The following is a 27,013-nucleotide window of genomic DNA, read 5'->3' on the forward strand; positions in this document are numbered from 1 at the left end:
CCTTCTCATGTGAGGGGAGTTTGAATCGTTCACTCCAGAATTCTGGAGAACCGTAGGATTCAGAGCTCCTTGAGGACATAGTCCTTTCCCTTGTTCCTGGTAGTGATCCAAGCTTGCCTTTCTCTCAGACCCGCCTCAGTTGTCTTGTTCTCATACCCTGTCTTCCCCCAAGAGCACAGGGTGCATCCCCAGCCTTAGCTGGGTTTTCTTCCACCTTGCACATGCGCCTACCTGGGAGACATGACTTGGTGTGAGAGAGACGACATCACGTTCCCAGATGTCGCTGGTGCTGGGCTCAGCTCCAGAGTTCTGGGGCAGAGTCAGCAAAACACATCCTGGAGACGAGCTCTGTGCTCTGCTTGAGTTTGTAAGTGAAGTTTCGTTGCAGTAGCCACCGCCATGCACATGCACATGGCTGCTTTAGCTTCTGCTAAACTGGAGAGCTCAGTGGTTATGACAGACAGTGTGTCCTGCAAAACCTAAAATATCTGCGATTCAGCTCTTTAGGGAAAAAGGGTCCGATGTCTGGCCTAGAGGGCTCAAGCCTTGTCATCATGCCCCCATCCAACCGTCCACTCAATGTGCATTGACTGAGGCTCCCTGTCTGGAGTCATCACATGGGCCCTCAGACTATGGAGGCAAATCGAGTGGCATTGCTTCCGAGGAGCTGGCCATTACCTTGTTTCCTAAGTGCCACTCATTTGATAAAAACTGGCAGGACTGCTAGAGCCATGTGTTTGCAACCCAGTGGGCATTTGCACGTGCATTTAATCCATGCAGTTACTGGGTAATGGGTGTTTACCTGAGGGCAAGCAGCTCACGGATTTGCCACTTGCCGCAGTTCACAGTTTAGGAAGAGGCAGAGTTGGGGTGTTTTCTCAGTAGCCCATTGCCTCCTCCCTTTGGATGGAAGAAAGGAAGAGAGCAAGGGAGAGAGAGGCCTATGGCAAAGGGGCACAGCAGGAGAAAGAAGACCCCCCATATGTTCCTCCCAGGCTTGAGCGGCCCTGAAGCTCAGCAGCGGTGGGTTGGACCGTGGTGTTGGCCTGGTCTTCCCCTTTCCTGCTGGCTTCTTCAGGGCAGTGCAGCATCCTACATGTGGTCAGTCCAAGTCCAGGGAGGGCCCTATCACCTGGGGGTGGTCTCTATCAGTGGCAAAGTCTTGTCAGCGGCTCATGGGGTAGGAAGGGCCTATGGTTGGGGTGTTCCTGGCGATCCCACGGAGGAAGGTGAGGATGCGTTGTGTTGCTTCTCGAGTGAAACTGGCCACGGGGCCCTAAAGGCATTCAGAGTAGATGCTCACTTCAACCCTGCAGGTGGCATTGGGCGCTGGGTGTTTCTAGGACCCAGCTTCCACCGCAGGGCTGAATGGTGGCCAGGCTGGGGCCAGGGCTCCTCTGGAGGGGTCCTGAGATGCTGAGACTGTGACGCTGCTGCTCCTGCCGGGGGCTCGTCACCTGTGAAAACGGGGAGACTGAGTGTGGCCGAGTCTTCCTTCCCAGCATTCCCTCTGCAGGATTTTGTTTGGGTTCTTTAGCAGTTGAAAAGATTTTCAAAAGAGCTCACCAGAGTATCTGAAACCATGTTATTTAAGGAGGAGAGGAGCCATGTCAGAGGGCCCAAACTCCCCAGTGACCCCCTTCACCAAACACACACCAGCTGGTGGCATTAGATGTCACAGTGGAGCAGGATGGACTTCTCACTTCCCCTCTCAGTCTTTGCACTCAGCCCCACCCAGCTGCTGCCCAGGAGCCAAGGAGAGGAAAATATCCTTTAGCAGGAAGGAAAGAGTAGAGGCATCCCAGAAACTGAACAAGGACCCAGAAAGCAAACCCCACCTCTGTTCCCCCATGAGCTACCCACTTTTCCCCACAGCCCCACAGCTGTGCGCCTCCCGCTCTCCTGTTTTCTGCCCTCTTTCTTCTTCTAGTACGGGGGTGCTCTTGCCCCCCAACCTCGCCACCCCAGGCAGCTCTGGAGTCCCACTGGCTGCATGTTTACTAAACAGCCATTTGTGAGGGGATTTCAGATCCCCTGCTGTGCTCAGGCCAGGGTGACAGCATTTTGATGTTTGCGGTTAGAAAGCTGACCTCCTGGATGTGGGGCGATGGGAGCGGCCGGTGGGAACAGTACTGTCTACATGGCGTCTTCTCCCATGAGAGAGGATGACTCCTGAGAAAACAGACGGGCAGGATAGGAAACTCTATTGCAGACTCCCTGGCCTGGCTGAAGGGGCACAGAATCCACAGGCGCCTGGGGGAAGCTTGGGCAGCTCCCCGCCCCCTCTCTCCACTGAAACCCTGAGTGTCCCTCTGTATATCAGGGACCGCCCGCTTGTGAGGAGATGCTTTGCCTCACCCTGGCTTGGAAGAACAATGTCCTGCCTGGCCCGGTCCCCTCGGGGAGCTGGTGGGTGAGTGAACAAGACAAGGATGGCGAAACACGCTGTGACCTCGGCTGCAGAGCTCCGTAAACACAGGATGGCCTCTTGTCCCTGCTGTTTATCCACAGTTATGTTTATGGCGTACTTAACTCGCGGAGAGGTCAGAACGCTGAGCTATCAGAGTGACATTTGACATTTGGACAACCACAAAACAAGGCCCTGATTCTCTGCGGGTGCCCACTTCACCTGGTCCCAGCCCAGCCCAGGGCAGGTGGACAACACGCCTTTGTTGGTGCTGCTGGGAAACAAAACCCAATGACCGATCTCCCCCAGGGTCTCTCGAGAAGCAGCAGGCCGCTTTCCAAACCGCAACTCGTTCAATGAAACCTGAGTGAGCCAGTCACTTGCTTATTATTTTCTGCAGGTAACCAGGACTGGGGGCCTCATGGTTCCCAAGGGGCTCAGATCCCTTGGTTGCTGGGCAGGTGGCAGGAGAGGTGTTTCTCACACGAAGGTCTGGGAGCGTGCCTTTGGCTTGGGGAAGCATGCTTCCTAGCAGGGGCTGCAAGGAGTCCTTCGTGTAAGCAGGGCTTGAGTCCTCCCTGAAGGACAGGAGACTTTCCCACACCCTGGCAAGAATTCTCCTTTTTTCTGAGGATGTTTTGTGGAATGAAACATAAATTGAAAGATAAAGGTCAGTTGCACAAGTGAAGATCTCTTTGAATGAGCATAGGAGTTCTTATGGCCGTAGCTTTCAGAGCGTCTCACTGCATCAGTGCTGCGAGCTATCCTGCGACACCTGGGCGGTATTCTTAGCCTCAGGTGACCCACGGGGTTTCTTCTTTATGAGGGGAAAGGCCTGATATTCCTTCTCATCCTCTGTTCAATATTTCTTGCGATATCAGACTAAATGCACAGTTCTGGATTGAGCTGACCCTATTGATTCAATGGGAACGTGCCCACTCGGAGGAGGAGGGAGGGAAGAGGGGAAGGGCCGGGAACCGCTCTGCGGGGCCTGGCAAAGGCACTCGTGGCCCCGGGCGCAAGAGCCGCCTCCGGGTTTGGCAGAAGGGGTTGGAATCTTGGATCCTCTGCTGACCTACTGCGTGGCCTTGGGCAGGTGATTAACCCTCTCCAAGCCCTTGTATATCACCTGTAAAAGATGGAGAACGATGCAGCACTCGCTGCTGTGAGGCCTAAGCAGAGTGACAGGAGCAAGGCTGGCACCGTGCCCACCCCAGTGAGCTCTGGCCCGGCAAGGCCCGTTCTGTGACTCATGACCTCTGCCTGGGGACTGGGCTGGCCCTGCCTATGCCTCCTTCAAGGGCACATTTCTGCAGAGGAAAGGTCTCCCAGCCCCCAGCAATGCTGCTGTGTCCCGTGACTCTTCCTAGGTTTTCACAGTTGACAGGTATCGGTATCTTTGTGAAGCACTGTTAGCTAATGTGGGAAATGTAAACGTTCAGTGCCTTCCTGAAATTCCTTCTAGGCCGGAATCACCTTGTCCCAGGGGCTGTCTGTCAAGCGGTATATCCCGGCCACAGCAGCTAACAGGGCTCGTGGGATTACTGGGGGGCAGTCTCCATCTCAGAAAGGTGCCTTGATTTTTCCATGGGCAAAGGAATGTTGCCTTCATTTCCAAGGGAGGAAACAGTCCTTTTTATTGTTTGTTTTGGAAAAGTTGTATTACTTTGTTTAAAAATCAACACCTTTGGGGGTTTTACTTTAGATTTAAAAGCAGTTATCCTTGAAACGATAGGAAGGGGGTGTGAGGGAGCTCCTAGGAGCCGGCCATGTCCCGGTTCTGATCTGGGGGCTGGGACCCCGTTGTGTTCGATCTGGAAAAGCGCATGAAGCTATGTGTTTACGGTCTGCACACTTCTCTATGTTTTCTACACCTCAGCAACATTTACAGCAAAACATAATTACTCAGAAGTGAACACAGCAGGCATGTTTCCATGGCCATTGTCTACGGGCTTCCTGATGATTTCTATCCTGTCCACTGGGGAGGGGTTTGTGCTTATGTAACACAAGACAGAGGGAGCCAGTGACCCCATAAAAATGCCTGAAGTAGGTTGATCCTGCCGTTACACTGTGGGGAGGGGCCAGGCAGCTGGGCCTGCAGTGGCCTCTGGACTTTGCCTGATGGCTCTGGTCCCAAAGGGGTCTGTCCTCTCAGAAGGGAGGTGTAGGAGGAGACGACAAGGCCACAGCATTGCCTGAGATGGGATGTTGCTCGAGGTTCACTTGTGCCAAGAGCCCTTCCTGTCTTGTGAGCTCCACGAACATTTCCTTCCAGTAACCACTGTGCAGGCTCCTTTCCAGGCTCATGGGGTATGATAATCAAGAAGCTGGTCTTGCTCACATCCTCACAGAACTGACATTCTCAGGGCCTCGAGGGCAGCGACAGAGCCGGAAGCAAAAGAAGACGTGCGTCATATGGCGGCTGTCGGATGCCCGGCTCATCTGGGGTGCCTGGTTTGGGGTTGGCCAGCTGGCCTTTAGGAGGAGCAGCTTCATTCCAACATTGTCTCTTTATATTCATGATCACTGGAATTCGGGACGTGTGCACAGGCTGTCTCTGAATCTCTAATGTGCTAAAAGTGGCTCATTCTGAGGGAGGGGATAACTCAGGAAACTCTTTAGTATCCACCTAATTTTAAACATTACTAAATGCTTCATCTGCATGGTTTTTAAACATCTGTTCATCTATCCATCCATCTGTCCATCCATCCATCCATCCATCCATCCATCCATCCATCCATCCATCCGTCAATCTATCCATTCATTCATCTATTCATCCATCTGTCTGTCCATCTATCCATTCATTCATCCATCCATCCATCCATCCATCCTTCCATCTATCAATCCAGCTATCCATTCATTCATCTATTCATCCATCTGTCCATCTATCCATCCATTCATCCATCCATCCATCCATCCACTCATCTGCCCATCCATCCATCCATCCATCCATCCATCCATCCAACCATCCATCCATCCATCCATCCATCCATCCATCCAACTGTTCATCCATTCATCCATCCATCCATCCATCCATCCATCCATCCATCCATCCAACTGTTCATCCATCCATCCATCCATCCATCCATCCATTCATCCATTCATCCATCCATTCAGTGACACTTGAGTATCTGCACTGGGCTAGGGCTGAATGTTTAGAGATGGAAAGGTGAGGTTTCTACTTCTCAGAGGATGCTGACAAAGGAAAGGTGAAGGGTGAGAGAGAGAAGGTGGGGAGAAAGAGAGAGAGAGGGAGAGACAGAGAGGAGAGAGAGGGAGACAGAGGAGAGAGGGAAGAAGGTGGGAGACAGAAGGCCACATGGGGGAAGGGGGAGGACCCGGAGAGGTGGGATAGAGGAGCGCTCTTTGGGGTGCTGGTTGGTGTGCTCTGGGGAGCTCTCTCAGGGTCTTGACTGGGGGCACGTGCACAGGGAGGGTTGGGTCTCAGGAAGCCTTGACAACACCAGGACTCCATCTCTGGCCTTGAGGCCACTAGCTCTCATGGTTTCTGCCTGAGGTGGCAGACAGTAGGTGGGAGGGTGCCATGCTCCCCGGCCAGCCTGGGCTCACACCCCTCTCCTTGAGTACAGTCAGGTCTGAGCAGGCTCCATGGAGCCACCGTCTTCTGGAGTCACTGTGTGAGGGACTTTGGGTGCCCACCTCTTGGGCCCTTTGGCTGAGCTCCTTGGGACCAGAGCCAGCTTGTTGACGCTCGCTCGTGCTGGCCCCCCATCCCCACACGGGACAGCTTCATACCATCTTTCCAAGTGCGCATAGGGGTTCTTAGGAGCTGCAGCTGTGCTTGGGCAGGGTTGCACCCCTGATAACAGAGTCCAGAGTGCTCAGGCCCTCGCGGCCCTCATTCCGGCACCCACACGTCCGTTTCCTCCTGGAGGCTGCATCCAGTGCCACAGCCCCGGGTGGCGCTTTCTCTCTAGCATTGTGCTCTGCTGTGGGTTGAGCTGTGTCCCCCAAATAGATATGTTGAAGTTCTAACCTCTGCTCCCTAAGAATGTGGCCTTACTTGAAACAGTCACTGCAGATGGCATTAGTTAAGATGAGGTCATGCTGAAGTAGGGTAGATCCCTGATCCCATATGACAGCTGTCCGGATAAGAAGGTGGGAATTTGGACGCAGAGTCACGGACACACAGGGGAGAGGCTCATGTGCAGACAGAGGAGAGATCAAAGGGAGGCAGCCACACATCAAGGAACACCTGGAGCACCAGCAGCTGGCAGAGGCAGGGGAGGTCCTCCCCTAGCACCTTCAGCGGGAGCACGGTCCTGAGGACACTTCCAGTGCGGACTTCCAACTTCCAGGGCTGTGAGAGGATGAGCCCTGGAAAGAGGTCAGCTCTAACACACCACAGGGCGGCCTGACCACTGTTGACTTCTCAGGCTTTCCAGATGTGCACCTGTGGTCCACTACACCAGACTGTGAGCTGGCTCAGGACCGCAGGCTGGGATGGCCTGGAGACATTTTTCTCCACCTCTACAGTCAGTGGCGTCCTGCCAGCCCTGGCCACCCCCTTAGCGAGGCAGCCCCTTAGCACGCTGCCATAGCTTGCCCCTCGTGGCTTGAGAGATTCATCTGCAGGCCTCCCCTTCCTGGACAGGGTTCTTCTCTCTTCAGCCTGGATAAGTGGGCTTGCTCTTGGTTTTGCTTTGACAGTGGACTTGTGAATTGCAATATGAGTCTGGGCGCGGTGGCTCACGTCTGTAATCCTAGCACTTTGGGAGGCCGAGGTGGGCAGATCATAAGGTCAGGAGATCGAGACCATCCTGACTAACACAGTGAAACCCCGTCTCTACTAAAAATACAAAAAAATTAGCCTGACGTGGTGGCAGACACCTGTAGTCCCAGCTACTTGGGAGGCTGAGGCAGGAGAATCACTTGAACCCAGGAGGTGGAGTTTGCAGTGAGCCGAGATCGCACCACTACACTCCAGCCTGGGTGACAGAGTGAGACTCTGTGGTCCCAGCTACTTGGGAGGCTGAGGCAGGAGAATCGCTTGAACCCAGGAGGTGGAGTTTGCAGTGAGCTGAGATCGCGCCACTACACTCCAGCCTGGGTGACAGAGTGAGACTCTGTCTCAAAAAAAACTAAAAAATGAAATAAATACATAGTAAATAAAATAAAAGAATTGCAATATGAAATTCAGCCAAGGTGAGTCTGATTAGGAGGGTCTGGGATCACGGGGCTTCCACGGCTCCTTTTACAGTGAGTAGCTCTGAAGGACCAGCATACTCTGTCCCCGTCTCTCCCAAGTATGCATCACCTTACCGAACAAACCATAAAAGCGGCAGAGATAGATTCTTTGGGTTGTCTTTGGAATATCCCAAGGGATTTGCTCCTCTCTGATGATGTAGGTCTGCGGCTCCAAGGACAGTCCGTCACCACCTTATCTGGAGCACTCTTCTGTCATCCTCCCATCTCTGTCCTCGGGCGATGACCACAGCCCCGGGCACTGCTAATTGTGCCCCTTGCTAAGCTCCCACATTTTGTGTTAGGGAGCAAGGATTTTCATAGGCTCATAGAGCATTTGCTTCCTTCCTAGGGTAATTAAGACACTAGAAACCATCTTGTCCAGTTTCCTGTTTTTAAAGATGTTGACGTTAGGGTCCCAAGAAGAAACGTAGACTGCCAGTGTCACTTAAGGAATTAATTCCTGAGCAGGTGTCTGGCGCCTGTGGCCCTGCTCAGAGCCCATTCTCTCCTCTGGTCCTCGATGGCCCTTGCCTCCCATTTCTTTCCATTTCCCAGAGAAGTCTGGTTGAACTTATGGCTTGTTTTTGCCTTAATTGACTATGAATTTTTGGCCCTTAAAAAAGAGATTAAGCTACATCACTTCTTCTTAGCATGCAGTGCTCAGAGACAATCCAGCAATTGATAAAGACTTTAGGGTTAGTCTAGGGAAGCAGGGGAAACAGGTATGATTAAAGTGGAATAAATGGGGAGCGGAGCCCTCGTCCCACCCAGGCTCATAGAGGCCAGCCCTGCCCCGCCTAGTGCTCTCATGGGTTCTGGTCTGCAGTTTTTATCTGAGTTCCATTTAGTTTCTGGTCTGAGGCTCTGGTCTGGCCTGGGTTCTGTCTGGGTTCTGTCTAGGTCTAATCTGGGTTTTCTCTAGACCTGGTCTGGGTTCTATCTGGGTCTGGTCTGAGTTCTGTCTGGGTCTGGTCTGAGTTATGTCTGGGTCTGGTCTGGGTTCTGTCTGGGTCTGATCTGGGTTCTGTCTGGGTCTGGTCTGGGTTCTATCTGGTCTGGTCTGGGTTCTATCTGGGTCTTGTCTGGGTTCTATATGGGTCTGATCTGAGTTCTGTCTGGGTCTGGTCTGGGTTCTGTCTGGGTCTGGTCTGGGTTCTATCTGGTCTGGTCTGGGTTCTGTCTGGGTCTGGTCTGGGTTCTATCTGGTCTGGTCTGGGTTCTGTCCGGTTCTGGTCTGGGTTCTATCTGGTCTGGTCTGGGTTCTGTCTGGGTCTGGTCTGAGTTATGTCTGGGTCTGGTCTGGGTTCTGTCTGGGTCTGGTCTGGGTTCTGTCTGGGTGTGGTCTGGGTTCTATCTGGGTGTGGTCTGGGTTCTATCTGGGTCCGGTCTGGGTTCTGTCTGGGTCCAGTCTGGGTTCTGTCTAGGTCTAATCTGGGTTTTCTCTAGACCTGGTCTGGGTTCTATCTGGGTCTTGTCTGGGTTCTATATGGGTCTGATCTGAGTTCTGTCTGGGTCTGGTCTGGGTTCTATCTGGTCTGGTCTGGGTTCTGTCTGGGTCTGGTCTGGGTTCTATCTGGTCTGGTCTGGGTTCTGTCCGGGTCTGGTCTGGGTTCTATCTGGTCTGGTCTGGGTTCTGTCTGGGTCTGGTCTGAGTTATGTCTGGGTCTGGTCTGGGTTCTGTCTGGGTCTGGTCTGGGTTCTGTCTGGGTCTGGTCTGGGTTCTATCTGGTGTGGTCTGGGTTCTGTCTGGGTCTGGTCTGGGTTCTGTCTGGGTCTGGTCTGGGTTCTCTCTGGTCTGGGTTCTGTCTGGGTCTGGTCTGGGTTCTGTCTGGGTCTGGTCTGAGTTCTATCTGGGTCTGGTCTGGGTTCTGTCTGGGTCTGGTCTGAGTTCTGTCTGGGTCTGGTCTGAGTTCTGTCTGGGTCTGGTCTGGGTTCTGTCTGGGTCTGGTCTGGGTTCTCTCTGGTCTGGGTTCTATCTGGGTCTGGTCTGGGTTCTATCTGGTCTGGTCTGGGTTCTGTCTGGGTCTGATCTGGGTTCTGTCTGGGTCTGGTCTGGGTTCTGTCTGGGTCTGGTCTGGGTTCTATCTGGTCTGATCTGGGTTCTGTCTGGGTCTGATCTGGGTTCTGTCTGGGTTATGTCTGGGTCTGGTCTGGGTTCTGTCTGGGTCTGGTCTGGGTTCTATCTGGTCTGGGTTCTATCTGGTCTGGTCTGGGTTCTCTCTGGATTCTCTCTGGGTCTGATTTGAGTTCTGTCTGAGTCTGGTCTGGGTTCTAAGTTCTGGTCAGGCTGTTCCAATCTGCGGCTCTGGTCTGGTCTGGGTTGTGTCTAAACTCTGGTCTGGGCTAGCATCTGTCTGTTTCAAATACTGAACTTGGGCATCCTGCACGGGGCTGACGGGCCTTCGGTGGGCCTGGCTCTGGCAGTCTCCACACTTGTCATCCTGGGCGTTTATCCCAGCCAGAAAAACAGTGGAAGACCGCGCGCCCTGTGAACCAGAGCCCACAGGGACAGGGAGGCAGGCGCATGTCGGTTATGCCAAGTAGGCTGAGCAGAGCTCGGGGTGGGTAAGTAGGGCAGGCGGGGCAGGATGGTCCCATCTTCGCTTTATATTTCTATAAGAGGAACCAAATGCAGAGCTCTGCAGGGAGGATGATTTCCTTACATAAATAGAGAGGGGTGTGTGTGTGTGTGTGTGTGTGTGTGTGTGTGTGTGCTGGATACTCAGGAAACCCGACTACGACAGGAAGCCTCTGACTGGTGTTTCTTGGGCCCCTCAGCTTGGGACTCACTTTTAGACCTGCACAGGGTCACTGTTGCGCCCGGGCTGTCCCACAGCAGGGCAGACTAATGTTTACTGGACTTTGCTTCCAGAGCCACTTTTAAGATTCTTCAATCCCAAATGCATGACTTTTTAAAAAAAAAGAAAGAAAAACAGGTTTCTAATATTAGAGAAGTACATCCCCGAATTGGGCCTTGGGTCCACTGCTGGACCCCATGAGGACCAGGTGGAGAGGACACCTGCAGCCCCAGTTGTGTGCACTCTCTGTTTGGTGTATATTCTTGCAATTCTAGTCTGGTGGTTCCCAATAGCAAGACCAGCCTGAGACCACCTGTCCTGCTTTTCCCATGAGAGGGCCGAATGCTCCCGCCTCCACACCCTGTTCTGTTCCTGGGGTCCTGGGGGTCATCGCAGCCTGTGTGTGCTTCCTCCAGCCAGGGTGACCATCCAGTACTCCAGCCCTGAGGGTCAGCCCCAGGCACTGTCACAGGTGAGAGCTCAGAGGCTGTGCCCAGCAGGAGACGTGGGCCCTGCCTGCCCTGGATGGAGGGAGAGAGGCTTCTGAGAATCTGAGGCATGGCCATGGTCAGACGATGGCTGCTGGTGAGCTCAGTGACCGGGCGTCTTCAGGCAGCTCGTAACTTTGAGAGGACACAACCTAAGGGAGGTTTGCTGGGGAGCAGCCTCACTTCCACCCTGAATAGACAAGAGGCAGTAATTAGCAGGTACCCAGCATATAGTGCTTTCTCGGTGATATCACGTGAGTCCCCAGGGGGGTGGTGCAGGGAGCTTGCTCCTGTGGAGGAAGGATCTCTGTGGTCCCCAGCTCTTCCATCTGCCTGTCCACTGAGGGGTACCCGTAGCTCAGCATAAGGGCTGTTCTTGGGGTTCCTGTTCCTCCTCCAGCCCTGCTCATCTGTTTAGGCCTCAAGTGCTGTGTGTTTGTAAGCATTGTTATTCACAGTCCTGTTGTACGAGCTGGTTCACCTGCAGTTCTGAGCTGCTCTCCAGCCCCCGCCCTTTCTTCCAGTGCCCCTACCCCTGCTGGGATGACTCTCCTGGCCCTCCCTGGGGCGACAACCGCCCTCTCTGTAATGAGTGGCAGTCCCAAGCTTCCTGACTGGCTTCCGCAGCTCTCCGACTCCCCTAAACAAGGCCTCAGGGACTCCACATCCAAATTAAGGCGGCACCTGGTGACAGGTTGGCATTTTCCGGTGTCCTATCTACGAAAGACAGGAAGACAGCAGGAAGCAAACTCCCCTGGGCCAGACTCATGGAAACATACAGGCTTGTGTGCCCAGCTGGGGACCGGGAGAAAGTCAAAAACATGGGATTGGGCCAAGGACCCCACGGGTCCTTGTCTCATTAGGTGCCCTGAAATGCGTGGGAGCTAAAGTTGCATTCACATGATTCTTGATCATTTAACGGTGGATTCTGATCTGGTACTACACCGAGAAGTGCCCCTGGATTGGGAGTCATTATCTGTGCCTCCAGTTGCTTTCGTTTTATTATTTACAGCACTTTTAAACAGTCTAGCTGAAAAAAATTAATGTGGCTCTGCTTGGGATGTGTAGCTTTTCTCCTTTTATAAAGCTCTGAGATGGAGACTTGGCAGAAATTCCAAAGCAGTTTGGTGTGGCTGCAAAATGACAAACTTTCTTAATTATTAATTAAGGGATTAATAATATATTGATTATTTAATTATATGTTGATTATTTCTAAATAAATCATACATACATAATTTATACTTATGTAAATATATAAAGCATAAATAATTTGTAGATGCAGTCAGTGAATTATTAATTAATACAGACACATGCATAGCATATCGGGACAGGAGCAAGCTGGTAGTGCTGCAGCCTGGAGCTGGGTTCTGCCCACACTGGCCGAGGGCCTGGGCAAGTCACCTGGGCCCACTGGACATCGCTTCCTCACTCTGAGACAGGAATGGTGGATTCCTTACAGACTAGACGATGAGTGGGAAAGTGCTTTGTAAGCTCTAAAGCATTACACCCGTGCTGGTTATCATCATTATTATAACCCGTGAAATGCAATTGAAGACATAGACCAGGGAATTCGAAAGACACGAAGTTCATGTTCTTCCCTGGAATGCAGCCTTTTCTACCGTGCATGTCAAAGGTTGCCTTCGGCCTCAGTCGTGTGTACTTGAACATCTGCATATTTACTGCATTAGAGAGAAAACAAAATGAAACGAATATGAATATGATCTGGTTTTTGCAGGATACAAGACCCTTCTGAAAGGAATTTCCGGGAAGTTCAATAGTGGTGAGCTGGTGGCCATTATGGGCCCTTCCGGGGCCGGGAAGTCCACGCTGATGAATATCCTGGCCGGATATAGGTGAGCAGCCCTGCCCGGGTGTCAGGCCAGCAATGGGGGTAGTGGAGCTCCTTCCGTCAGCTCCATCGCCTGGAGCAGGCTGTGGTCTACGGCAGTGACTTCTTAACGCTCTGTACACACAGGCTCCAGCGGAGCACAAGGTGGGTTTCGGATCAGAAAGCTCTGGAATCTGTGAAGGAAACTGGGTCCAGGGGAGAGAGTGACCTTGAGAGGTTGCACCCGCCAAGGGCCACATGATGGGTGGAGACCCACACTCAGAAAGGGGTCCCTGGGCACAGTGGCCACAGCAGCACCCTGGATGAGCTCGACCCAGCCAAAGAGACGGGAAGAGGTAGGAAGGTCAAGGTCAGGGAGAGGGGTGGCCAGAGAACTTGGAGAGAACAGGAGTGAACGCAAGTTGAAGAGAGACAAGGCATTTTTGGAAGAGGATGAGAACTGTTTGGCTGAGGCTTGTGGTGGTCTTAGTTGTTTAGAAGTTTGAGCTGGGTGTGGTGGCTCGCACCTGTAATCGCAGCACTTTGGGAGGCCGAAGTGGGTGGATCACCTGAGGTCAGGAGTTCAAGACCAGCCTGGCCAACATGATGAAACCCCATCTCTACTAAAAATACAGAAAAAGTAGCTGGGCGTGGTGGCAGGTGCCAGCTATTTAGGAGGCTGAGGCAGGAGAATCACTTGAACCCAGGAGGCAGAGGTTGCAGTGAGCCGAGATCGTGCCACTGCCCTCCAGCCTGGGTGACAAGAGCAAGACTCCCTCTCAAAAACACACAAACAACAGCAACAACAAAGAAGTTCGGCGACCATTGTGTCCAATGTCATCCATTTGGAAATGATTAGAAAACTTAGATTAGAATCTTTAGAAGTGTTTAGGAAATGCCCTATTAAAGTCAGTTATTTTCGTGTCTGATTGGTTTTATTTACTAACTTTGGCAAATAGTAATAATAGTAACAATTTCATTTACTGAAAAAATGGCAAATATCGCCCTTTTCCTTAGAGCTTCTGAATTACGCCTTAATGCTGGAAATTGGGATTTGAAAAAATCTCACTTATGGCAAATTCCTGCCTGTGACAGTCACATCCAAAGGTTAAAGCTGGATTCTCAGAGTGATGCAGGGCCAGAGGGGAGTGAGTATTCCTGCAGGCGTGGCGGTTTCTCAGTTCGTCAATACACCCACAGCTCTTGGCAGCCTGTATGGGTGCTTGGCATCCCGGACCTGTGGAGGCCACTCAGGACAGAGCCTTCAGACCTGGGGATCCAGGGGAAGCCAGTTGACCCCACCCTGTGCCCAGAAGAGAGAGGGACCCGGCCGCAGGCCCACAGTCATAGTAACAAACTGAGTAAAGTTGGAAGCTAGACATGCTTTCATTAGTCTCCATAGATTTGCCTCTGTTTTATTCTCCATAACATCTAGGAGGTAGGGCTGGAACGACTGGATCCTCAGAAGTGTAGTGTGTAGACTGCCTGTGGCATGCACCGGCTCCCGGGCTGCACTGATGCTCCCACGACGATGTGTGGCAGAGGCACACAGTAGGTCTGCAGTGAGCCAGTGAACCAGCTAGTGAATGAGTGTGCCTGGTGAGGCACTGCCCGCCTCACAGGAGCCCCTGGGAGGTGCTCAGCTTGCTCAGCAGAGAGAATTCTCCCTGGTGAAGAAGGGCCATGCACTCTGCTGAACCAGTCCAGGCCCCTCTCTGCTGGTGCTCCTTCCCAGGCCTGAAGTCTGCAGAGGTCTGGCCTTTGGGCAGTTGGGTGCAGCCTGAGCTACACACAGAATTGTTCAGAAGCCAATGAACAATGTTACAAACCCCCACAAATCCAGGGTCTGTACATCCTGACCTCACGGCTGCGTATAGGACCATCCCTGCGTATCTTTGTTTGGTAGGTCAAGAAAGTGCTGCCGTTAACCCTAGTATCAATATGCCATCCCACAGAGGCCTGTGTGCAGCTTTCTCTTCCCACCGGGCGCTTTCTCTGTGGAATTTCTTCCTCCTGATTGCTGCAGTGCTAGCGAGGTCCGGTACCTTTCTGCTGCTCGGGGTCCCTGTGGCCAGTGGTTCAGCTGGGAAGATGCTGGGAGGCAAGCCCCGCTCTCTGGCTCTCCTCTCCTGCCCCCGGAGGTGGAGGAGGAGTAGGACCCCGGCTGACAGCTTCTCCTGTCCTTGGCTCTGCAGGGAGACGGGCATGAAGGGGGCCGTCCTCATCAACGGCCTGCCCCGGGACCTGCGCTGCTTCCGGAAGGTGTCCTGCTACATCATGCAAGATGACATGCTGCTGCCACACCTCACTGTGCAGGAAGCCATGATGGTGAGCTCCACCCCGCCCCGCCCCGCTCCGCCCCGCTCCGCCCCTGCCACCTGCCCCCAGTCCCCACATTAGACACAGCACTGGCCAAGTGCCCACCTGTGAGGGACCCAAGGGCTCTGCCACACAGCATGCATGGGATCAGCACCCTCCCTCTACTGGGGTTCTAACACCAGACTTGCTACTGGGACAGGTAGCGTCGTCCCAAAACCCCCCAAGACTGTGAGTTCAATGGACCTTGTTTGGCAGGGTTGGGGTCAAGTTTCTCAGAAGGTTATTAACCCAGCTGGCTTGGGTGATCCTATCCAGGGCAGCCACCATCCTATTTCCCCTGCAGGCCAGAGCTTGGGATTCTCCTTCCTGTCAACCATCCTTGAGTTCTATGTCTTTGGCCCAAGCACCCACTCACCTGGTGCCTTGCTCAGGACCCCAAGGGTCTATTCCTCTGACTCACCTGCCTCCCAGGTGGGAAAATGAAACCAGCAATGGCCAAGCATCTCCTGGGTCCCAGGCCCCGCGCTCATAGCTCTACATACACCAGATAGGTCATCCCAAGAAAGTGGATGGGAAATGGAGCTTCCCCCAGTCAAGCCAGGAGCCCAGGGTCATACGACTGCTGATGGCCACACGTGGCCAGAGTTGTCTGCCTCCAAAGGCGCACCTTTAATTGCCAACTCGGCTTCCTTGCCATACACCTGCTTTACCCTCACAGCCTCAGTGTCCTCATCTGCAAGACCGTAAGGGGTTGGTGTAAATATTGAAAGGAAAAATACAGGGAAGGTGGAGTACAATTCTGGCATACAGTTGGTGCCTAATCAGTTCAACTTGGTTACTGTTTCTTTTCACTCCTAATAAGCCTCCCCATAGTGTCTTCAGTTACGTCCTCTGTGGATAAGTCCATTATCTGGGGAAGTTTAAAAATACTTTTCCCTCTCGGGGCCACAGAAGTGTCCAGGGGATATCCTCTGCCTGGGTTTCTGGAATAGCTGGTTGTGCTCCTTGGACAGACCATGACCCAGCCAAGTGCCATGCCTCTGGGCTTCCAGGGCCCTTTTTTTTTTTTTTTTTTTTTTTTTGAGACAGAGTCTCACTCTGTCACCCAGGCTGGAATGCAGTAGCACGATCTCGGCTCACTGCAACCTCCACCTCCCAGGTTCAAGTGATTCTTCTGCCTCAGCCTCCCACGTAGCTGGGACTACAGGCGCCCACCACGATGCCCGGCTAATTTTTGTATTTTTAGTAGAGATGGGGTTTCACTACGTTGGCCAGGCTGGTCTTGAACTCCTGACCTCGTGATCTGCCCACCTCGGCCTCCCATAGTGCTGGGATTATAGGTATGAGCCACTACTCCCAGCGGGGACCTTTTTTTTTTTTAAGGCCTAACTCATGGTGACTGATACTGCATGGACCTAATTGTGAGCAGAGGCAGCCATAAGAATCCTCCCATTAAGAGGAGATTGAAAATCAGCGTGCAGCTCCAGTTGCCAATCATGGCTGGCTTTGTGTGGGGGACTGTTTACATTTCGGCTTCCTCCTTGTTCGCTGCAAAAAAAGAGTCCTCAGCCTTCATGTCTCTCCTGCTACCCTAGGGGGACATCCTCAGCTTGGTCTGCTCTGTACTTTGGTCAGTAGATGGGGGTTCGCCTTGGTTTTCCACCTGGAGAGACCCTGACTTGGGTTAGGCATTCCTGACTTGGGTTGGGCAAAGCTTTCTCCCCATGGTGTCTGAGGGTGGCAGCTGCCCAGCGTGTCATGTGAAGGGCAATACCAAGGGGTTCTTAACTCAGCAAAGAGAAGCAGGTTACATTTGCAGACACATGATCTGCTCCCTAAGCTTCTTTGTGGGGAAACAGGAAGAGAAGAACCTGTGGGACTGTTCCCAATCACATTCCTTGGTCCTGCGTGTTCTGTGGGTAAGCGGACGCCATTCCCCTGGACCCAGCCTCCCTGGGTGGTGTGTGCCCCGTGGAACCCTGACTGTTGATCTGGCCTCCAAATGGACGTTCAGGTGGGGCACAGAGGGTCTCTGAGGAGTTGGCAAACAGCTGCAAAGCAGTCGTGAAGTTTTTCTTGACCCTCATGTTCACTGTTCCTTGTATGCCTTAAGTGCAAGCTCCATGCACACTCTATTGATTCCTGAGCAGCTCCTGCATCTTGGGTAGCCCGAGTCTGGCTTCTCAGTGAGTTCTTGAGTGAACCCCATGGCCATGTGCTCGAGACTCTTCGCTGGGACCCCAGCTCAATGGCTGTATTCTCCGCACATGCGACTAGGGACTCCCGCTGTCCTCTCCCAACCTCGCCACTGAACCTACTGTGAAATGATCTATTTCCAGAATCAAATTCAGTTCGATTTTGATTCTAAGAATTTCATGAGGCCCTGAAGAAGTACTTTGAGGCTATGGTACATGTTACCACTCAAGGTCCTGTCTCACAAGGAGGAGCCATTGGCCACCTGTTGCGGAGTCCCAATCCCACATCAGACACAGTTGTGCATTTTTATGCTTTTCACCCTCACCACCAGGCAGACTGAGAAATGGCAGACAGTGGCACATGGCAGGCAGCTGGCCGTGCCCAGGAGCGCGGGCCTGACCTGGTCCAACTCTGGAGCCTGAGACCTCTTTGCCACCCCCCGCCCCCTCCACCACCCTGCGTCTCACCCTCTCCTCTGATCCTCACAGCAACTTTGCTAGCTAATGGGGTGGACAGAGCTTCACCTCACTATTGTGCCTGTGAGGAAACGGAGGCCACATGTTTGCCCGTGGCCACGGGAGGCAGGAGGGTGGAAGCAAGGCTGGTCCTGCACATGGCGACCTACTCTAGGTTTTCCCAAGCAGGGCCAGGAGCCCAGTGCTGTGTTAGCAAATGGGATCTCAAAAAACACAACAACAAAATGCAGCATCCTGGTGTGTCGCCCTCGGAAATTCCTGTGTTGTAAAGACTCTCCCTGTGGATAAGTTCAAGCCTCAGCAGTTTAACAGGCGGTTTGTGGAATTCCTAATTCGCAGCACTGGTTCTGCCCAGGCTGGTCGCCAAGCCCCTGACGCCTGGGGCTTTCTGACCTCTGAATGGCCCACATCTGACTTCTCTCCTGGGTACAGCAGAGAATTCAACTGAGACAGCAGGAAGCATAGCACATGGACTGCTCTCCTGCCATCCTCCCATTATTAAAGCAGGGGGCATTGGAAGCCAAGAACTCCTGGGTTTTCCATGGTGATCAGCTAGCTGCGCCGTGGCTAGCTGCACTGTGGCTAGCTGCACTGTGGCTAGCTGCACCGTGGCTAGCTGCAGTGTGGCTAGCTGCACTGTGGGTAGCTGCACCGTGGCTAGTGGCACCGTGGCTAGCGGCATTGTGGCTAGCTGCACTGTGGCTAGCTGCACTGTGGCTAGCAGCACCGTGTCTAGCTGTACTGTGGCTAGCGGCATTGTGACTAGCTGCACTGTGGCTAGCTGCACTGTGGCTAGCTGCACCGTGGCTAGTGGCACCGTGGCTAGCGGCATTGTGACTAGCTGCACTGTGACTAGCTGCACTGTGGCTAGCTGCACTGTGGCTAGCAGCACCGTGTCTAGCTGTACTGTGGCTAGCGGCATTGTGACTAGCTGCACCGTGTCTAGCTGCACTGTGGGTAGCTGCACCGTGGCTAGTGGCACCGTGGCTAGCTGCATCTTGGCTAGCTGTACCGTGGCCCGCAGTGCGGGCATGAGGTTCACACTGCCAATGGCCATCTGTTCTGCTTCTACACTGTTGTCCTTGTCCCCTGCAGGTGTCGGCACATCTGAAGCTTCAGGAGAAGGATGAAGGCAGAAGGGAGATGGTAAGTGGGTTGTTCGGGGCCCTCAAGTGGCCCAGAAAGTGCAAGAAGTGCATGTGGACGGTGTGCCTGCCGGGGCATTTTGGCACTGGCTTTTCTTTGTTGATTTGTTTTTGCCTTGCCTTCCATATGTGGGACAGGTGACATTTCAGGGAGTGCTATGGCCTGTGGCAGCCAGAGGCCAAAAGAGGCAGATCTGGTGCACACGTTCATGGCTTTGATTCTCTGATGCAGGAGTCAGAATGTAACGTGAGGGACAACAACCTTGGCACTCACGGGGCCAGAAGATGCCAGCTTCAGGGTTAGACTAAGAGTGCTGCCCCTTTTAGTGTTTAATATGATCAATACTAGATTTTTTTATAAGACAGTAACAATGAAGATGGTTAGTCATTCGTTTAAAAATAACCACCCTCCACCCACCTACACTTGCAAGAAGAAATTTAGTTCTTACGTGTTATTAACCAGCCTCTTAAAAAAGAAAATAAATATGTTTCCAGGATGGTGAAGGCTTTCTAATCCCTTTAGCCATTTTTTTTTTTTTTTTTTTTTTTGGCTTCCTAAACCCAGGGAGCAGGGACAGGTGCAGTTGGGCAGAGCCAGGGGGAGCAATAGAAAACCACACAGAGGAAGAGCAGCCTGGACTCACACACCCTCCACAGGAAAGCCACTGTCCTCTCCACTGTGGCCAGTGCTGGTGGGATTTTCAGCATGAGATGGAATTTGGGGAAATCCCCCTTCTATAAGATTATCTCTCTCTCCTAACACCCTTAAAGGACCACAGTCCGGCAGCTGAGAGTGAGGTTTGCTGGGTTAGTGCCAATGGCTTGACATGGTCCTTTGTGTTCTGGCATAAAATGCAGTGATTGATGGGATAGAGTCAAACATGCTGAGAAATAGTCACAGCAATTCTATTTCCGGCATTTCCCCCTCTCCTGTCATCTGTAATAGCTAATATTAAGTAAATGTAAACCACTTTGGTATGGAAAAAAGAGCTGGATAACCTTAATGCTCTTCCTCCCCCAGCAACTGTGCCCTTCGAAACTCAGGATTCAGCCCGTGTCATCAGGGCTGGGGGGTGAGATGCCCGGTGCAGGTAGAAAGAGCCCAGTGTCTGAGAGAAGGAAAACAATTCTTTGTTGCTACACAAAACATTTTGTGTGGAATTCTTTTATTCTGCAATTGAGAAGAAAATGGATGAACAGAACCCAAAAGAGAGAAAATGTGGAAATTACAGGTGTTCCTAGCCCTTCTTGGGGGCAGAAGACCCAGCCGTGTGAGTTTATTTTCTAGGCTGAAAAGCAAGAGCCCTCTCTGGACAGTGTTTTCCAAACAGTGTAACATAGACACACACCCCCACACACACCACCTCCCACGCCCGAGTGTTACTTATTCCAAGTTATGGAAGATGAGTGTTATGGCCTGAATCCCCCCAAAAAGATGATATGTTAAAGCCTATGCTCCAGAAACCCAGAATTGGCTGTATTTGAAGATCGGGTCTTTACAGAGGTAATGAAGTTAAAACGGGGTCATATGGGTGGGCCTCAGTCCAGTCTGACTGGGTCCTTGTAAGAAGAGGAGAAGAGAACCCAGACACACACCAAGGGACGACCCCGTGAGGACACAGGGAGGAGGTGGCATCTGCCAGCCCGGGAGAGGGGCCTCAGGAATCAGCCCTGCTGCCCTCAATCTCAGACTTTGGCCTCCAGAATTGAGACAGGAATTTCTGTTGTGGAAGCTGCCCGGTGTGGGAGATTTCGTTACAGCAGCTCGTGCTGACTGAGATGGCAGTGACCATAACAAATGAAAGCCTTAGTTCCAGGCACACAGAAGAACACAGAGAAAAGCAGGTGTCAGAGCTGAGTCTCGCAGTCTCCCACGGAAGATGAACCCAAATCAACAGAACGGGGCCCTGGGCTTGAGCCAGGGTGACCTCCACTCTCCCTGTCTAAGGTCAGCTTTGCCACCCCCCAGTCCTGGGCCCTCCTTGCCATCAGCTGCAGGACAAGAGGAGAGGCCGGCAAGAGTGTGCAGCACCCCACAAAGCAGAGGCTTTTCCATCCGGAGACAAGAAGCTGCTCCTCCCGAAGCCTGGAGGACTGCAGTGCCCCTGGGACCGCCTCTCGGGGCCCTCCTTCCCATCCCCCAGCCTCCCTGCTTTCATGGGGTGTCGGAAGCACAATCCGATCTCTTTGCCTCGGATAGCCCTCCATCAAGGTCCCGAAGACCCCTCCAGACGCTGGCCTGCAAGCTCAGGGGCGGCTGTGGGGGCTCCAAGGAGAGACGGTGGAAGTGGTCACTGATGCTCAGCATGGAGGAGGAGCCGAGAGCTCTGAAGGAGGAGGCACTGGAGAGGGAATTCTGTCTCGCTGACCCAAACCAAAGGCCCAAGGACAGAGCAGACGGTGGAGAGGGTCTCCGGGATCACCGGAGGCAGGGGAGCAGACGCAGGAGGCAGAGGGCGGGGAGACTTGCTAACACGGAGAGGCCCTGGGGTGACGTGGAGCTGAGCACACAGGGGAGCCCTCCACCTGGCCTCCTGGAACCCACCGGATGGCCTTGAGCCACTGCCTGCCGTGCCTGAGCCGAGCTTCACCTATAACGTAGGGACAGGAAACCAGGCCCTACCTGCCTTTTGGGGCAGTGCAACCTGAATTGAATGGATTCTTTAAGGTCAATGAGCTCGATGGAGCCCATGTGATCCATATGGAAGGAGCTGTGGGATTGCTTCCCTGCAGCATAAGGCGACAGCCACCAGCCTCTTCTGGCATAGCTGGCAAAAGTTGCCCTCCCCGAGGGCTGGGTACACAGTGAGTGCTGCTCAGCAGGCTCCATGCCGAGGACACAGCAAGCCAGGCCCTTGGACTGCCAGAGCCGGAAGACCCAGAACAAGCCAGCATCTCGGTGGAGAATGGAGGTGCCTCCCAGGAGTAGCTATGCCCTCACCCCAGCCCTGGTGCCTCGAAGGCAGATGGCATCCATAGGTGTGTGTCCTCATGGTGCCTGGGCCCTGCCTAAGACACGGCCCGGACAAGAGCCTCCAGCTATTTTCAACTGGGTTTACAAGGGCAAAAATATCAACTCACGTGGCTGAATCATCCCTGAGGAGTGAGCCCCTGGCGCCATTCTCAGATTCCTCTTCGGCTGGATGGAACAACACAGAGAGCCCTCCCCGCAGCTGGAGGTCACACTGCATCCTGCACATGCTTCTCACCAGCAGACCCATCTGTTCCTCAGCCATGGCGCAGGTGCCTCCCTGATGGGCCCACCATGGTGCAGGTGCACACTTCCCTGATGGGCCCACCATCAGGATTGCTTCAGATCACGGCAGCAACTTCATGCTTCACTCACTTCCCTCCAACCCCCAATGTGCACCTAGGTCAACGTTCTCTCTGTGTCTCATGGAAACAAAATGCAATGGAATGTTCTAGAAGATCGTGGAATTTTGCTGTGTTGTTCATGGCCTTCCTTGATTCTCAGCAAAGCAGCCTCAATCCCCCAGAGCCCTCCAGCAAGGCCACTTCCTCAGGAGTGAGGTCTCCAGGAGCAGCCTGGGCTGCCGAGACCCTCCCTGGAGCGCCCACTGGGAAGCCCAGAGGGGCTGGAGCTACAAGCAGCCTTGCAATTTTTTTGTTGGTTTGTTTAGGAAAAATGTATAAATGACTGAGATCATTGTTAGTTCTTTCTGACTAGTCTTTAAAACAGAACCTATCTGGGTGGCATCACTCCTGAGAGGACACTGGAGAAAATGGGGTGGACCCAGCTCATGGGCAGGGGTGCGGAGGGAAAGGCACCCATAGCAGCCTCCGCTTCCAGCATCCCCTCCGTGAGGGTGGAGAGAGAGAAGACGTGCCGCATGTGTGGGGCCCCCACAGTGAGCCTGGAAGCACCAGAGCCATTCAGTCGGCTGGCAGCGTCGCCCAGTGGTCCCAGAAGACCTGGAAGCCTTGTCCTGGGAAGACCAGCAGTCGATGCCGGCCAGGAAGAGGGCCCTGCCCACCTTGCACGCCCCCCACACACCAGCCTTTTCCAGACAGCCTCCCAGAAGCTGTTTCTGGGTTGGCGGCCCTCAGAGCCAGGCATCCAAGGGAGGCACGAGGGCTGGGGTGAGGGCATCAGTAAGGAGGTTCAGGACAGGGCTGGAGCCCAGGTCAGCTGACCCTATACTGCCACCTGCCCCGGCCTGTCCAGCAGCCATGCCCTGGTTCTTTCTGTCACCAAAGCTGCACTTTGTACTGACCGTGTATAAATAATTCAAAAGCTCGGAGTGGAAATTTTCTTCCTTGAGAGTTCTTCCTCCCTTCGGATGACTTCATCTCCCTAGAGGAGCTGCTGGAGTATGGTCCACTTGCTATGGCCGCCAGGGGCCGGCCACCACAGGGCTGCCCTGGCGGGGTGGGGACGATAGCTGGGTGAATGCTGGAGGGAGCTACAGGCAGGCTGTCCCCAGGGTGGGGAGGCAGGGATGGCAGCGGCTGACCCAGGGCCTGCTTCTGAGACGATGCCGGGGCTGAAAGCAACACCAAACCGGCACAGAAATCTGCTGACCTTTGTGTTCCCTGAGTCAATACAGGATCAATAATCCGGAGCAGACAGGGAGAACTCCATGCACAGTGCCCTGCTTATGTCTTGGTGTGTAGCCTGCTTCCCGGAGCCCACGCCGTGGTGTGGCTACCGTGGGTCATAACTGCTTTGAGGGGCACTGCAGATCTGTGTTGTTGCCTTCCTGGCACCTCAGAGACCTTGTTTTCAAGTCAAACCTATTTACAAGAACAAAAGTGACTCTGTCCCCCTTCCTGAGAGCCCTGGCATGTGTGACTGTGTTCCTGCCCTTAACGCCTACCTCACCGATGACCGGAGTGCTGGGAACAGCCCCGCGGACTTCATGCTGCCCCCCATGGACTCCACCCTGCCCCCCACCACGCACTCCATGCTGTCTCCCGCGGACTCCACACTGCCCCCCGTGGACTCCACCCTGCCCCCACCACACACTCCACGTTGCCCCCCCGACGGACTCCACGCTGCCCCCCGCGGACTCCACCCTGCCCCCCACCGCGTACTCCATGTTGCCCCCCCCCGACGGACTCCAGGTTGCCCCCCTGTGGACTCCACCCTACCCCCCACCACACACTCCACGTTGTCCCCCCGACGGACTCCACGCTGCCCCCTGCGGACTCCACGCTGCCCCCCGCACTTTGCATTCACTCTTTCAAGTAACTGTCACAGCGACCCTCCCCTTCGTTCTGGGCAGAAACCACCAGAAATCGTGCATCCTCTCATGTGTCCATTCATCAGCCACTGACTGGACACCTCCTCCGTATGGGGCACTGGGCTAGGCTTAGCAGTGAGGAACGTGCCTTGGGCACCTGCCAGAGTGCCAGAGGCCATATGACTGATGAGGACGCAGGCTCTCATGTCTGACCCCAGCACTGTTGCACAGCCTCTGGGCAGTGCAGAGCCTCTGGGCAGTCTCTGTCCCTCATCAGGACTGCTGATGTGGAAATGGCACCTGCCCCACTTGGCACTGGGCAGCCTGGGGTGGGCTCGACTTCCGCAGCCTCCATGTGGACCGGGCACCATGTGTCCAGCAGGCTGAGGGCGGCCGTCAGGTCTTCCTTCGTGGGCTGTGGAGGTGGTGAGCTTTGGCGGGCAGTTCCCAATGTCTCCGGTTCTGTTGCCCCAGGTCAAGGAGATACTGACAGCGCTGGGCTTGCTGTCTTGTGCCAACACGCGGACCGGGAGCCTGTCAGGTGGTCAGCGCAAGCGCTTGGCCATCGCGCTGGAGCTGGTGAACAACCCTCCAGTCATGTTCTTCGATGAGCCCACCAGGTAAGTCAGGAGCATCTGGGCTGATGTCCAGGGGCAGGAACAACCCCCTCTATTCAGCAGTTCTTCCAGGTGACCCTGACATCCTGATGTAGCCTCAGAGCGGGTGAGCTCACCCAGCAGTTCCTCCTTCCATCTGGGACCACTGGGTAGAAGAGCTGACTTATACCCCCTCCCTCCCTCACTCAGAGACATCCCTGTGCTCGGGCCTGCGTGGCATGTGTTGACCCTGGGGCTATGGCTTTGGGAGGAACTTCACAACTGTCCAGGCAGGACAGAGGTCGGGGGGGGTCCCCCGTCATCGGGGCAGTGGGGAACATCCTTTCATGATGCATGTCTTTTCCATGACACCAAGTTCCTCATGGCTCAGCCGCTCTGAAGGCCAAGGTCATGGGACGCCCTGGGAAACGGTCTGTCCTCAGGTGTGTTCTGGAAACGTCCTGCAGTTTAGCACATCAGAGGCTCAGAGATGCCTGCAGGACAGAATCCTGCCTCGGTTGCTCGCCAGCTCTCCATACCCACGGGCGCTCTGACCCCTGTCCTGGGTGATGCCCTTTACGTTCGGGGCTCCCCTGTGGAATTGCTGCTGTGGAGTCCTGGCTCTCGTGCCCCCGGCCGCAGGTTGAGCTCGCCTGACTCCTGTGTGTGTCCCGTTCAGTTGTCCCGGGGAGGATGTGCGGCCAGGAACAGGGCTGCTCCTGAAATGACTGAAGCCAGACTTTCCATTGTCTCATTTCTGCCACTCACTCACCTCTCCAAAGTCCGGCTAGATTTGACAGCAACGTGACAGTGACCTTCTGGGGTCGGGAGGGGAGGCTCACCTGTTTTCTTCTCCCGGGCCTGCACAGCAGCAGCCCACGGTGTCTGTCAGATACTTCAGGAAAACAGACCACAGTGAACCCTTGAATAGCATCTTGCAGGCTGAATGCCCTGAGATGGGCGGGCTCGGGGACTGCCCAGCACACACTGTCCCCTGGGCCTGTCACTTCAGAGTTGAGGGGATGGGAGCAGGAGTAGATGTGAGGAGCCAGGAAAGGAGAAGAGAGAAGAGAGGTCCCCCCAAGGACCCTACTGTACAGTGAATTACCTGCCGGAGTAAAGCCCACCTGGGCTGCACCAAGGCTGCCTTCTATGGGGTGACACCCCCATCGCCAGCCCCATAGATGGGAGGTGGGGAGTGGGGGGTGGTGACTGCGGAGCACTAGACCACCTGAAGCACAGCTGCCTTCCTGGACAGTTGTGAAGTCCCCTCTGCCCAGATAAGTGGGGACCCCCCAACCTCTGTCCTGCTTGGACAGTTGTGAAGTTCCCCAGCCGCCTAGATGAGTGGGGACCCCCCCAGTCCTGAACTCTGGCAGGAAGGCTCGCTGGGGTCCCTCCATTCTTGCCAGGAATAAAATGTGACATGCAAAGCCCCACTGTGTGCCCTGACACTAAGCAGCAAAACAAACAGCAAGAGCAGAGCCCGGCCTGGGACGGGGCAGCTGCAGCTACAGGCCCCTGATGCCAAGCCCTCTGGGACGGGAGCTCCCTGGGCCCCTGGGACCTGGGGCAGTGGCTTGTTCCTGCCGCCCACGGGCGTCTCACGATGCCCCTTGACTTGCAGCGGCCTGGACAGCGCCTCCTGCTTCCAGGTGGTCTCGCTGATGAAAGGGCTCGCTCAAGGGGGGCGCTCCATCATCTGCACCATCCACCAGCCCAGCGCCAAACTCTTCGAGCTGTTCGACCAGGTACGTGGGCCCCGGGCCCTCCCCACCAGATCACCGCTGCGCTCAGGTCAGTCGGAATGACACCAAGCCCTGGGTACCCTCGGCCTTCTGTTAGCTCATGGGGCGTCTTCATTTTTGAGAGCGTTTAAGTGCCAGGTTTTGTGAGACTTGTGGAACCGCATGCGGCGAAGGGCGTGGGGAGTGGAAGATGCTGAGCAGGGTCCTCTCTCGGTCCTGGTGGTCGGTCGTGGGATCCTGGGTGTCACCAGCATTGTAGAACTTCATCACCTCCCCTGTTAAAAAGCGGGGTGGCGGGGGATACACTTGTTTTCCAGAATTAATAACGGGTTACAGCATTTGCACAGTATCATTTGGTTTATAAATCTCAGGTTTTGGCCAGGCATGGTGGCTCTCCCCTATAATCCTGGCACTTTGGGAGGCTGAGGTGGGCAGATCACTTGAGCTCAGGAGTTGAAGAACAACCTGAGCAACATGGTAAAACACTGTCTCTACAAAAGAAAAAAAAAGTACAAAAATTATCCAGGTGTGGTGGCGTACTCCTACAGTCCCAGCTACTCAGGAGGCTGATGTGGGAGGATCACCCGAGCCCAGGAGATG

At 54.2% G+C, this 27,013-nt stretch overlaps 1 protein-coding gene across 3 annotated transcripts in view; it reads left to right on the forward strand.

The window, feature by feature from the left end:
- The window catches only part of ABCG1 (ATP binding cassette subfamily G member 1), a 78,136-nt gene that overhangs the window by 39,486 nt on the left and 11,637 nt on the right, over positions 1-27,013 (forward strand). For all 3 annotated transcript variants that reach the window (XM_007969039.3, XM_007969046.3, XM_073010806.1), the window contains 5 exons: positions 12,637-12,754; positions 14,925-15,057; positions 18,816-18,866; positions 24,544-24,689; positions 26,293-26,416. In XM_007969039.3, the coding sequence (XP_007967230.1) occupies positions 12,637-12,754; positions 14,925-15,057; positions 18,816-18,866; positions 24,544-24,689; positions 26,293-26,416 (572 nt within the window). The remainder of the gene's footprint in view (positions 1-12,636; positions 12,755-14,924; positions 15,058-18,815; positions 18,867-24,543; positions 24,690-26,292; positions 26,417-27,013) is intronic.

The sequence above is a fragment of the Chlorocebus sabaeus genome, chromosome 2 (genome assembly GCF_047675955.1).
Source record: "Chlorocebus sabaeus isolate Y175 chromosome 2, mChlSab1.0.hap1, whole genome shotgun sequence".
Taxonomy (NCBI): Eukaryota; Metazoa; Chordata; class Mammalia; order Primates; family Cercopithecidae; genus Chlorocebus; species Chlorocebus sabaeus.